This window comes from Rhinolophus hipposideros (genome assembly GCF_964194185.1).
Source record: "Rhinolophus hipposideros genome assembly, chromosome: 1".
NCBI classification, from domain to species: domain Eukaryota; kingdom Metazoa; phylum Chordata; class Mammalia; order Chiroptera; family Rhinolophidae; genus Rhinolophus; species Rhinolophus hipposideros.
The window spans coordinates 31,501,075-31,515,896 of record NC_138047.1 but is presented as its reverse complement, the minus strand read 5'-3'; the positions used below and the strand labels follow the sequence as shown (position 1 = coordinate 31,515,896).

At 35.5% G+C, this 14,822-nt stretch overlaps 1 protein-coding gene across 1 annotated transcript; it reads right to left on the bottom strand.

Moving 5' to 3' along the window:
* Positions 1-215: 215 nt before the first annotated feature.
* COMMD8 (COMM domain containing 8) lies at positions 216-14,598 on the bottom strand. The gene is made up of 5 exons (XM_081057007.1): positions 14,489-14,598; positions 11,151-11,306; positions 6,820-6,972; positions 4,185-4,340; positions 216-3,134 (listed from the first exon to the last, which is right to left on the bottom strand). The coding sequence occupies exons 1-5, from the start codon at positions 14,552-14,554 to the stop codon at positions 3,114-3,116; spliced, it is 552 nt and encodes a 183-aa protein (XP_080913133.1). The 5' UTR covers positions 14,555-14,598; the 3' UTR covers positions 216-3,113.
* Between the last annotated feature and the right edge of the window lie 224 nt (positions 14,599-14,822).

Sequence of the window (14,822 nt, the reverse complement as noted above, 5' to 3'; positions counted from 1 at the left end):
AGATTCATACACACACACACACACACACACCAGGGATGCCAAAAAAACGTATACACATTTTAAGAGATGTTATCTATGCTCTAGCAGTAGTTCGCCGTAATCAGAAGTGTCTGGATGCAACAGGTTAGTGGTTACCAGAGGGTAAGGGGGACGGGCGGTGGGAGATGAGGGTAATGGGATCAAATATATGGTGATGGAAGAACTGACTCTGGGCGGTGAACACACAATGTGATTTATAGATGATGTAATACAGAATTGTACACCTGAAATCTATGTAATTTTACTAAACATCGTCACCCCAATAAACTTTAATTTTAAAGTGTCTGGACACTGATGGTAATCGCTTTGAGCATGTCTTGTAATTGCAGAAGTCAAACATGAATGTATTCATCTTTTGTTATCAGTATGTATTGAGTGTTACAATAGTTTTTCCCTTTCTTACCATGTTTGTCCGAAAATCAGACCTAGCCAGACAATCAGCTCTAATGCGTCTTTTGGAGCAATAATTAATATAAGACCTGGTTTTATATTACATTAAAATAAGACCCGGTATTGTATTGTACTGTGTTATATTATATTAAAGACCCAGTCTTATGTTATATTAAAATAAGACCGAATCTTATATTAATTTTTGCTCCAAAAGACGCATTAGATCTGATTATCCGGTTAGGTCTGATTTTTGGGGAAACACGGTAAAATATGTCTACATCTTTTTGGCCCCGTGTTTGTGTGTGTGTATGTGTGTGTGTGTGTGTGTGTGTGTGCGTGTGTGTCTGTGTCTGTGTATGGTATATATGGTAAAGAGCATATCCAGGATACAAAAAGAATGCCCAAAACTCAATAAGAAAACAATCCAATTAAAAAATGGGCAATCGATTTGAACAGGCACTTCACAAAAGATATACAGATGGCAAATAAGCACATGAAAAGATGTTCAACATCATTAATCATTATTAAAACCACAGTGAGATACCACTACACACCTATTAGAATAACTGAAATTAAAAAGTCAGACCACACCAAATGTGGTTAAGGAAGTGACAGCAGAACTCGCATAGATTGTAGTATGGAATGCAACTGGTATAATCACTGGGGAAAACAGCATGGCAGTTTCTTCAAAAGATAAACATAAGTGATCCAACCATTTTACTCCTAAGTATTTATTCGTAAGAAAGTATATGTCCCAACAAAGACATAAACAAGAATGTTCATAGCATTCTGTGTATTGTACCAGCCAAAAATTTTAAACAATCAAAATATCCAATAACGTGAATAAATTAATCATGGCAGAATTCTACAACCGAGTACTTTTCAACGAAAAGGAATGAATTATTGCTATATGCTATATGTGAACTGCAAAGAGCCAGATCACACACACACACGTAAAGTGTACACTGCACAATTCCATTTACATTAGACTCTCAAAAATGTGAATGGATCTGTATCTTTAGTGGCAGGAAGCAGATCAGACACTGTGATGGGGAAAGGGTGCCAAGAGCAGGGATTACAAAGGAACAGGAGGACACTTGCAGGAGAGATTGATATGTTCACCATCTTGGTTGAGGGGATTACATGTCAAAACTTACCAAATCACATACTTTAAATGTGTGCAGTTTATAGTGTATCAGTTAGATTTCAATAAAGCATTTAAATATGTTAATGTAGTGATACCGTGGTGAGAGGAGGAGGAGTAAGCAGAGCAAGAGTGTTCCTTCTCTGAGGAAGTGCTATATGGAGGGTGGAAATACAGAAGGACCCTAGATCAGTATTATTTAAAGTGCTGGTCTACACACTGTCACAGGCCCATCATGATATAAGGAACTCGCGAAGGAGGTAAATCAACTGCCTCCCGAAGCATACTGTTTAGCTCAGCTGATATTTTTTTCATAACCAAAATTTCTCAGTGAAGAAAGCAGTACATTGATGACCATTCTGGCACAAGCTCCTTGTCTAATCACCGACCTGTAACTAACAGTTCACAGGTTAGCATTAGTCTACACACACATTTTGAGTAGCTCCATCTAGATCACACTCAGATATTTATTAACCTCCTCTCTAAGCCTATCCTCATCGGTATGAGGAGAACAGTAATAATTGTTCTGGACACCTCAAATAATAGGCTGGTGTTCTAATGAGCTATGAAGCTTCTAAACAGCATGTGCCAATTAATTATATATTATTGCCTAATATAGAAAGTCATTTGAAATAAAGAAATACATAAAAATAAAACGGTATTTTTATTGGGTCAGAATGCTTGATTTTAAAGTTAACTGAAATTTAAAATGATCTGTTTGCCAATAAAGTTGTTAGCATCCAAAACTGTTAAATTCAATATTTAGAGTTTATAACAAAAATGAACACATATATATATAGACTTTGCTGATACTTGAATAGTAAAACACTATACCATGACATACATTCTGTTTATCACAGCATACTGTCCCAATCAGACATAGAAATACAAAAGTAACCATGTTATTGCATGTTTTCCTGTTTCTGTATAAGATTTCAGTTTCTAGAATACATAAACTCAGAATTGTTCACACACATTTATTTTTTCTTGTTCATGTCTGAAGAGTTTCTTTCTCTAAGAAATTTTACATTTTATAATCTTTCCTTTGAAATATGAGAAAGATATGGAGTCTCCTGAGTTGTATACGCAGCATATACATTCTTTAAAAGTTATTTTTTAATATCACAAATTAGTCATATATATCCATAATACACATCCTTGCTATTCACATACTTCTTTAAGCAAGATTCAAGTATTTGTGCTTTGTATGTCTACATTACTTTAAAGCCTATTTTTAGTTTTCAATAAAACTCTATATAAAGATTTCTCAGATATTTAATAAGTGAAGCAGAACAGTCATTATGAAAATATAAACTGCTATTATAGCATTTTATCTTTCATTTTTTTATGCATTTCCTGTCAACCAAGTAATTTCCTGTTCTTTAGGGAAGTTGATAATTTTTATCTTTGCAATCTCAACATTGCTGCTTTCTCAGCTTGCGGTAATAGTATATCAGAGACTTTCTGAACACACTGCATCCACTCTGTCATATCCGTTGTAGCAGTGGAAGCTGACAACGTTGGTATTCATCAATTCCAGTTATTTCAACTGCAGGACAACCTTAAAAATCAAAAAGGGGGGATGAAAGAATCAGTTTATACCAGAATGATGCCAATATCTGCTAAAAGAGATGCTTTGAAATCTCTGAAGAAGTGTTTCGAGAGCTGGTAACAAGTAACCCTCCCTGCACAGTAACTGATGGCACACGCCTGCCCGGGTGTACGTTCAGAATCATTTCACATTTATACCAACCACCCCTTGAGAAATTTAGGCCCAGTACCCACTAGGTTACTGGGCATGTGGACGAGTCATCTGGACACCGAAATGGTTGAGTAACTGCAGAATATGGAGGGAAGATGAGGTACAGCAGGGTTTAAAAAAGAGCCAGGAAGATTGATTATAGATAGGAGAGTTTGGTAAGAATAACTGACTTTAATCATTGAAACTTGATCACTAGAGAAAATGCTGAGCAATAACGGAAGGAACACACATAACATTATTTTCATTTCTTCCTCACAGTAGTTTCTACTGTTTAAATATTATTTTTCTCATTAATTAAACACTAGGAATGGTTACTGTTATTTGGCCATTTCTTTGTAAATGTCAAGCTGTTAGTCATTCATTAGCTCTATCTTGTCTCGACCTGATATTGTCAAATAACTACAAGCCATATTTTCTACTTAAAGCAATTTTCTATTATTTGTCCAGTTAAATCAGACACCCTTTTTTTCAAGATCATACTATTTTTAATCATAAAACTCTTCAGAATAATCGAATTTCAGAGACCCAAGGTAAAAATTTAATTTTTATCAGTAAAGAACACTGGAGCAAAACAAATCTAGCTATTAGAACAGCACAATTACTCTTTCAAAAATAACTACTTGATAAATTACGCTCAAAACTAGGTAACTAAAATTACAAGTTATAATTAATTTAATATCTAAAACTAGAGATGCATAACATATCAACAAAGTATTTTCTGTACTTGACATAAAATGTCAGGAACAAAAGAAATATTAAAAACAAATTTTGAGTTTTTCTTATACTGCTTTAATGCTATCAATGAAAACTTAAACGTTTTAAACCATACAACAAAATTAAAATAAATACCTTATTAGCTGCTTCCAAGGAATTTATTAGATTCTGTAGCTCTTCTTTACTCATTTCAACAGAATATGGTTTGACTTCACCATTTTCTTTTACATCTAGATGAAGGTTTAAAAGTGGCATTTGTAATGTAGCAATCTTGTCACTAGAAAGTGCAAGCTGTTTAAAATGAAGATAACGTAATTAATAAGTACTAAAAATATATTAAATATGCAACAGAGCTTATGAACAATACATTTAAAAAAGTCAGTGTACTCCTGTTTGCTGTCAAGTACAGGGAAAAGTGGAAGAAATAAAAAAGTTAAACCCATGCCAAACCAACATGTATCTGAAGAACAAAAAGAGAAAAAGTGAATAAAAGAGAGGACATAGGCTTGGAAAGAAAGACTGAACCAGTCAGCATTTTTGTGGTAAGAGCAGAAATCTAGAGATGAGCTATGGCTGGGAAGTACATACGCATGTAGTGGGTCCAATGCATCAAGAAACATAGAGAATTCTTAAAGAACTGTAAAGATACCAAGAAGATGAAAGTCCATGTACAAACATAAGACTAAAAACATTGGTAAACTCTCAGAAAGTAGGATGCTTAAATCATGTTCCTCTAACTCTCTACTAAACTATTAATAAATGTTATCAAGCTACCATCTGCAATTAGAGCCACTCAACAAAAACACTCAACACATTTACCTCATTTTCTACTTTCTGTCTAAAGAGAACATCCCACATGAAATGGAAGAACCAATATTTATGACACTAAGACTTTTGGAAACAAGCACCACAGCTTCATTAGTTGACGGCAAAGTGAAACTCACTTTTCCTGGAAGCCGAGACAGAACATCCCAACAATAATTGAATCTTTGGAGCATTACCACTTGCAAAACTATACTTGGGCAATGGCAAGAAACTCCTTCCCTAACACGAACCTCAAAGGATGCCCCTTGTGGTCCATACACTATAGAATCTAATCCTCATAAATCGCTTCCATTCTCAACTCCAAAAAATGGAACTCATCATGTCTGAGATTTCACATTTCACCTTCAGGTTGTCTACTTTATGGATAATTCTCCTCAGTATTTCCAGTATTTTCTCCGCGTATGCTTGAGTACTGTCAAAGATGAGGAACGTGCTAACTCAAGAAGAGGTTAACATAATTTTCAGATACTCATAGTTGTTAAAAAAAAAAAAAAAAAAAGGCTTCCCTAGGTTGAATTCAAACCCATCTTACTGCAAATCATATAGTTTAGCCTGGTTCTACCCCTTGAAGCCACAGAGCATAGATCCACTCCTTCGTCCATATGGCCTTTAGTACTTTAAAGATAATTCTCACATTTCTACCAGGTTTTCTCTTTTCCAAGTTACATGGTCTCAAATGTTTCAAAGCAACTTCATGCACCATGATTTTAAATTCCTGGCCATTCTTTTCTGGTTGGGTTCCAATTTGTTTAAGTTATCTCTTAAGTTAGGCAGCCAGAACTAAAAAGACTACTAAACTAATCACATTAACTAAAAAGATTTAATTGTTGAAAACAAAACATATTAGAACTACTACCCCTTGCTTGAAACATGGCATTTCTACCAATAAAACATAAGACTGAATCATACTGCTGACTCAAGCTACACTTTGGTAAATCAAAATAACTAAATATTCCTCATATATGCTACTGTTAGCATATTTCTCACATCTTTTATTTGCATGATGACTTTATTCATTTATTTATTTATATTAGTTTCAGGTGTACAAAATAACATAGTAATTAGACATTTATATACTATGGTGGTTTTATTTTAATGAAAAATCTTTTACTTAGGTTATCTCAAAGTATTTTGCTTTATTTGGTCCACCACTATAACCTGCTTTAAAGTAATTTTAAAATTTGACTGTATTATATTATATATTAAACATATCCCTAGTTTTGTGTCACCCTCAGATGTGACAAGCATAATCACAAAATGTTGAGGAAACTGGGCCAAGAGGAGAATCACAGAGACTTTCTTCGTGCCTAACAAAAATTCATCTGGGTTTGGTTAGTTATCCAGTTATGAACCTATCTAACTGTATCATTTTCCCACATTTTTTCTCTAATTTATCCACAAAGACAATATGAGGCACCTTACTTGGGGCCATGCCTAAATCAAGAAGCATATGTATTTGTTTTCTTATCTACATGCAGGCGCCCTATAGGGGATAGAAAGCTGATCTGAAATTATTTTTTATGAACCCTACTGATGATGACTCTCTTTCAAAATGTTTTTAAATGCTGTTTTAATAACACATTATAAATTTTCCCCTGGAGGTAGAATCACATTTACCAATCTTGGGAAGACTATAAAGTCTAGAAAATTCTAGTCAAAATTGTATGTTAAATATAAACATATTGGTCCACTATTTATGACAGGTAATGATTTCCAGCTCTCGTTAATTAAATTTGTTATCATTGTAAAGTTATTATACATGGTTTGAATATTTATAGTGTACTGATGCCCAGTTAATGCAAAAGATGTAATTTTAATTATCTTTGATACTATTTTTGAGACACTATATTCTCAAAATTACAGAAATTTTAGATGTATATTATAAAAAATATTTATATTCAAAAACTGAAATAAAAAACATAACCATAAATAAGTAGATTCTCACCTTTAACTGCCAATCAAAATCCTGCAGCTGTGCAGAGGAAATATCAACTATTTCTTCTAACAGAGCCTTCTTGATTTCCTCTTTCCTACTTTTCAAGCATTTCATGATAGCTTCTTGATGAAATGAATTCAATTGATTCAATTGCTGAGATATCTATGAAAATAAAAATAAATGGTTATACAATAGGTAAAAGGGCCTTTCTGTTAAAATGTAAACACATAATTCCATCTCCTTTCACATACCCTTTAAAATGGTAATGAAAACAAAAACGAGAACCAAAAAATACTTCTGTAACTATAAAAAGAACGAGAATGCATAACCAGCAAACAAGAGGTTTTAACAAATTTTTGCAAAACAGAAAGTAAAGGAAAAGGGCTGACTGATGAAGAGCATGAAATTGAATACATTTGGAGATCACTAAAAGAAAGCTGGTATGACTATATTAATATGTAAGACAATACATATAGCCTTTAAGGCAAGAAACAACGAAGGATGGCAAAAGGGTCGCTCAAGAGAAATATATAACAATCATAAATTTGTGTGTAACTAATAACATAGCTTCATAATATATAAAGCAGCAAAACTTGGTAGAACTAAAGAGAAATGGGTAATTCTACTTTAATAATTAAATTATGAAAATAATCTAATACACCTCTCAGTAACTGACAACAAAAAAAAGTAAAGATATAGAATTGAAAAACATTTTCTTTGTACTTAATCTAATCTACACATAGAACACAACACCCAATAACTGTAGAATACATATTATTTTCAATTGTATATGGAACATTCACCAAAATGAACCATAAGCTGAGCCATGTAGCAAATCACAACAGATTTCAAAGACTTGGAATCATGCTAATTATATTTTTGGGCCAATGTATAATTAAAATCATAACTTATAACAAAAACATTTCCCAAATATTTGAAAATTAGGCAACCTGGTAACATAGTACTAAGTGAAAAAAGAAACAAAAGCAACACGCATAAACTCTTCCAGAGAAAAGAAATAGAAAATTTTACTTCCTAATTCACTCCATAAGACCAGAATAAAACTTCATACCCTGATAAAGAAATTATAGGAAAGAAAAAATCATGGGCCAGTATCACTCAAACACACATGAAAAAAATACTAAACAAAATATTGACAAATCAAACCAAAAGACACATTAAGAAAAAATACATCATGACTAAGTGGGTTTTTTTGGCAATGCAAGGTTAGTTTAACATTCAAAAATTAATGCAATGTACCACATTAACAAAATAAAGGTGAAAAATAATAAATTCAGGAAAAAATTTTGATAAAATTCAATAGCCATTAATAAAAATTCTCAGCAAAGTAGAAATTGAAGGAAACATTTAATCTGATAATGGATATCTATAAAATCATAGTTAACATACTAATGTTGAAATAGTCAACACATTTCTCCCTAAGGTCAGGAACAAAGCATTATTGTTTTGTTTTTCAACGCTGTCCTAAAGGCATTAGCCAGTGCAATAATGGAAGAAAAAGCAATAAAAGGTATTAACATTTAAATAGAAAATGATTGTATACAAAAATAATTTTTTAATTTACAAGCCATTAGATATATACATCAAGAAAAAATGTTGGACACAGAATAAGTAACAAAAATCAACTTTGTTTCTACATACTAGCAATAAACAACTGGAGAACAAAATTAAAGAACATCAGAAACATCAGTTACTTAGAAACAAATCTAACAAATATTTGCAAGACTTCAACGCTGAATACAAAATAATAGTAGAAGATAGTAGTAGAAGATAGTAGAAGAAACTGAAGCTAATCTAACTAAATGGAAGGTTATACCATGTCCATAGATCAGAAAGCTCAATATTGTTAGGATGTCAATTCTCCCTCACATGATCCAGAGATTCAGTGCAATCCTCATGCTATGGACTTAAGGGTGTCCCCTCAAAATTCATCATGTTAAAACCTTAACCTCCAAGGTGACATTTGGAAATGGGGCCTTTCGGGTATAATTAGGTTTAGATAAGGTCATAAGCTTAGGGTCCTCATGGTGGGATCAGTATCCTTATAAGAGATACCAGAATTTGTTCTGTCTCTCACCCCCTGCCATGTGAGAACACAGAGAGAAGGCAACCACCTGCAGTGAGGAAAGAAAGCTCCTACCAGGGAAGCGAATCAGCCAGCACCTTGATCATGGACTCCTTAGCGTCTAGAACTACGAAAAATTGATTCCTGTTGTTTAAGCTACCCAGTCTATGGTATTTTGTTATGACTGCTCAAGCTGACTAATATTCCTATCAAAATTCCAGCAAGTTTTTTTGGTTAAAATTGACAAGCTCATTTCAAAATGGACATGAAAATACAGAGGATCAAGAATAACCAAGACAATCTTGAAGTACAAGATTCCACTACTATCAGATATCAAAACTTAATATAATGTAGCTTTAATTTTACAGTTGTTAAGGCAGTATTGTATTGGCAAATATAGACAAATAGAACTAATAGAATGGATAGAGAGTCCAGACACAAACCTATACACGTATGGTCACTTGATTTACAACAAAGGCTACACAGCTATTCTATGGGGAAAAGATGGTCATTTCAATAAATGGTGCTAGGACAAATGAATATTAATGTGGAAAAATTTGTACTTCACCCCTACTTCATATACAAATGTTAATTCAAAATGCATCAGTGACATAAATGTGAAAGCTAAAACAATCAAGCCTCTACAAAAAAATATACAAAAACATCATCATGGCTTTGGCACATACGTTTTCTAAACAGAGCATTAAACAGAGCATTAATAGCACTAACCATCAAAATAAACATAAATAAACTGGACTTGATTGAAATTTAGAATTTTTGTTCACCAACAGACACCATTAAGAGAGTGAAAAGGCAAGCAACATAGTACTGTATTTTGCCGTGTGTAACATGCTCCTGTGTATAATGTGCACTGACATATTTGGAACAAACTTTCAGGGGAAAAAAATCTTTCATTTTAATTTTTTAATTCAAATTTTTTTTGTTTATATTTAAGCACTTGTTTTTGTATTATAAAGGAATTTTAGCATTTATTTTTTTAACATATTAATACTATGGTACAAGAAATTTTATGTAACAAATAATTACAAAACACAAGAACAGATACAAGGTACAAGAAGTTTTATGTACCAGCAACAAATTTACCATATTTACACATGGTAGAAGGCCAAGAACTTTTTGTTGTTGCAAGTTTGTTATAAGTTCAGTAGATATTGTTAATGATTTCTAGAGTTACACTTTTAACTCACAAGCATAAATAAAATAATTAAAAACATTTATTTAGATACAAAATTAGTACTACCCATTATAACGCACATCCTCATTTTCCCTCACAAATTTGGGGAAAAAAGTGTGCATTATACACGGCAAAATGTGGTAATAGAAGATACTTAAAATACATATATGTAACAGAGAACTCATACCTAGAATATCATCCACATCAAAATGACAAATATACTTAACTCCATTTTTTGAAAAAGGAAGCATCCTACACAACATGCATGCCCAGGTGATTTTTGACAAAGTTCCAAAAGTAATTAAATGGAAGGACACCCCATGACCCTGCAATTTAACTTTAAGATGTCTATCCTAGAAAAGCTGGCCCATGTGTGTACAAAGAGACACAAACAAAATGTTTGCAGCAGCACTATTTGTAATAATGAAAGAGGAATGACCTAACTCTTCATCAGTAGGATAGTAAATAAGTCCCACTAATTCCTATCATTAAATACCATAAGGGGTTAAAATACATAAACCAGATCTACATTTATCAACATTGATACATTTTACAAGTTATACATTTAAAAGGCTCAAATAATTGCACACATTGCTTAAAGATGCAAATATTCATACAACACAGAATATAAGATATGCACACCAATTTCACAAGTGGTGATCTCCATGGGGTGGGTGGCATACTCAGGTGGTATGTAGGTATATCTGCAATGCTTCGTTTCTAAAACACACAAAACTGAGACGTATAAAGTAAAATGTTAACAACTGTTTAATTGTGCTACTGGGAATGTAGGTAGTCAGCTATTAATATTTAACTTTCAGTTTTCGTCTACATGACTTATATGTTTCAAAATTTAAAACACAACCAAAAACAAACCTACAAAAATTTAGAACTTTCACAGATTTTCTACTTACAATGACATTTTTCTTGTTATATAATATATACTAACTAATGATGGTCCCTGTATTATATAGTGCCCTAAAGACCAACTTAATAAAAATAACCTGAACACATTTATTTATCATTTATATAAGGTATAGAAAATTAGAGTAAAGTTACCTCTTCATCAGATAAATTTTTACCAACTACAGTTTTAAAAAACCTTGTAATATCTTCTAGAACATGTATCCACTCTGTTGAATCCCAAATACTCTGATAATCCTGGTAGAGAGGATAAGTTCGGCCACAAATACCATCAATTATTTTGTGAAGAAGCTAAAGAGAAAAAAGGAAATAAATGTAATGATGAGTAAAATTATAAAACAGATTTATCTTCCTCGTAGCAAACAAATGTTGGGAGAAGTGCATGTTATCTGCAAGAATTGCTGAGGTTGAAATGAAACTCTTTTTATCATTATTTTATTAATTAAGAGTTAGAACTTCACACACAAAAAAACAGACTTTCTATAATTTTCTCCACATTCAGAAGCTAAAATAATTTTATAGATACACTATATGTTCATAGAACATTCTCCAATGTTCCTGAAAGGAAGATGGTGAGTATAAAAGTTTCATCTGTGATTCCTTAGACATCATATTTATACAAAGAACCAAAAAAAAAAAATTTTTTTAAATATGATTCTTACATCAGTCTTTTGCTATAGATATACAGACTTCATTTTACTTGCTTCAATTTTTCATAACTTTCATACTTCTTTTGGTCCACTCCAAGAAAGCTCTCAGTACCTTTCTTTTCCCTTTTTACATTCCTTTTTCTCAACCCTACCTTAATATCAGCAATGGAAATCCTAACACATATATAACTGAACACAGTAATTAAGATTTTGGAATGAAACTGGCTAGTCTGAATCCTAGTTCTACTACTTAGCTAGTTTTATCAAGTTATTTAAATGTTCTGAAATGCTCTGTTTCCTCGTGTGTAAAATGAGGATAATATCATCTACCCCCATAATGTTGTTGTTAAATTTAAGTAGGCACACATGCAAATCAGTTGGCACCTTGCTGGCTTGTACAAAGCACTTAAACACTGCTAGCCATCATCATTCTTATTATTACCATTTATTGTCACTGTTACTACTACTATGTTCCATGCCTTTAATATATATTAACTGAGTACCTACTATGTCAGAACTATTCAAGACAAATAATTAACATGGTTTTCTTTTTCAGGGGGTACTTATGTCTTGTAAGAATCAACCCAAATTAAGTTGGAAATGCATTTTAGCAGCAAGTCTTCCAACTCTTTTCCCCTGGATTATATTCCACTCCACTTTAAGCAGTAACTCCTTCTTTTTAACAACACTAAATCAGAATAGAAATGAGCAATTGGTGACCCTACTTCAAAATGATGGTTAATGTACTATATGAATTTCCTCATTTGTAAAATCAGAAAAAAAGAGTTAAGATGGCTTTCCTTGATCCTGGTAGGAATTAAGTAAATTCATTCCCTTTTATCTTCCCTAAACTTCCCCCATTGCAAATGGAACAGAGGAAAAAAGAAGGCCAAAATTTGGGACTTAGAAAAGCTATCTATCACATACCCCTCTATCACATTTTGTAGGCTGAGTACCTACCCCCACCCTTCACCCATTGTAAATGGAACAGAATTGAGACTTCCACAAAGCTGCCTATCATTGACACTGAAAGCCAGCCTACCTAAGCTTAGGGCCAAGATGACAGCCTCAATGATAAAGCTAGTTTAATGTATATTAATTGATTCATTCCCTCAACAAACAACGATTTAAGAACCCACCTTGAGCCAGATACAATTCTCAAGAATTGGGGATATAAAACAAGTATTTACCCTGAAGGAGTTCCAAGTAAGAGAGCGACCAGAAGCCAGAGGACCAGTTAAGATAAGAGATGCTTTTCAAGGACAACTTTATAAGGCCTGAATTGTTGAGTAACAGAGATGGGAGTAAACATATTCACATATTAATTACAAGTGTCAGTGAGCAGTCTGAAATCAGAGAGCACACAGAACCACAGTTTCCAGAGCTAATGTTGAAACTCCATTATGTATATATTGCTTTCCTTTGGGTCTAATATTGGGGCACTATGTTTTCTTGCTTGAAAGTTCAGGGGAGAAAAAAAGAAAAAAAAGCACTTCTCATATCTTCCTTACAGCAACCATTGGGTTTTCTTCCTTTCAGTTTACAGTCAAGATACCGTCATATATACTTACTGTCCCCACATTTCTCTCATCTTTCAAACTCACTAAAACTTTGCTGCTGGCCAAAAACAATACTTTAGACTGCCAATGCCTTTGGAAGTAAGGCTAAACCCAGAAGCATGGCATATAAAGACCGGAGCCACCTGACTCCTGCTCACCTGTCTAATCCGTCTCCCTGAACTGCTTCACACTCTGAATTTCAGCCTCTAAGAACTCTAGGAGGTCCTCAAAACCCCTGGGGGTGGTGGTGGTTGAGAGGTCTGCCTTTCTCTGCTGTTCCTCTGCCTGAAACTTTCTCGGGCCTCTAGCCTGTCTGGTGCCCGCTCATCCTTCAGGACTCAACCTAGAAACCTAGATGCTCCCGCTCCCCTTGTCCCTTCAAATCTGGGTTGCTACGCTTTCCACAAGCTCATCACTGAATAACTCAGTTCGGTTTCCTCACTAGCTAGCAAGCGCCACCAGGGCACAGGCTGTGTCTCATTCACCATTTTACCTCATCCCACCAGGGCACTGAGCACGCAGGTAGACTTCAAAGAAAAGCTGGATGAACAAACTGAGGTTTTTTTTTTTACCAGATTCTCACAAGCCAGGTTCTTCTTAGATTGCAGGTGCCAACGTATATGTCACTTCTGGAGGGAAAGGCCACTGTGGACCACCCTATCCAAAGTAAATCGCAGAGCTATTGGCAGCCCTTCCCATTTAATTTCTGTCACCCTATAGGAGGCCGGGCATGCTTCTCTAGGTTACCACTGTACGCCCAGCACCTACGTAGCAGTGTGCCTAGTGCATAGGGAGCCTGCGGGAGGTCTGTGTTGAATGAATGAATGAATGAATGAATGAATGAATGAATGAATGAATGAATGAGACCTACGTGAGAAACTGCAAACCACCGACTCCACGTGGTAAGCTTCCAAAGACTACGAGGCAGCTCCGCTCTCCAGCCCAGGGTCAGTGGGTCCCAGGCACAGCCTGGGAGGAGATGGGACACCCCCACCTGGGCGCGGGCGCGGCCCCAACACTCTGCGCGCAAAGCCTGTCGAGGGGCAACTCCAAGTCGGGGTGTGGAGGTGGTGCCCCGAGTCTCGGCCTCCTCAGCTCTCCAGGGGCAGCAGGGGGCCGGCCCCCGGAATCACGCCCCTGCCCCCTCCCTTCCGCGGGCGGCCGGAGCCAGCCCCGCGAGGGCGGATCCGTCGGATGGGGCCGGACCCGCACGCCCGGTCCTGGAGTCCCGACCCCGCGCCGCCGCCGCCTGCGCCCTCCTCACCTGCAGGCCTAACTCGGCTGGAAGCTTCTGCAGCCGCCACAAGGGCGTCCCATCTTCCGGCTCCATCCCTGGGCGAAGCTGGAGCCTCGGTCACATGACAAGGTCCGGTCGCGCCTGGAGAGCGACGGTCCCCCACGTGACTCTCCGGTGGGGCGGGGACCCGGCGCGGAGCCGCAGGAGCTCTCGTGCGCGTGCGCAGAATACTGCCCTCGCTTTCCCTGGGAAATAAGGAGGTGCTTTTTCTACCAGCGGCAACACCACTTAAACACCCTTGTGGGCTTGCTTTGAAGGCAAATTTGCAAATCTGTCGAAGCAGTTTGCAACTTCGTTCAGA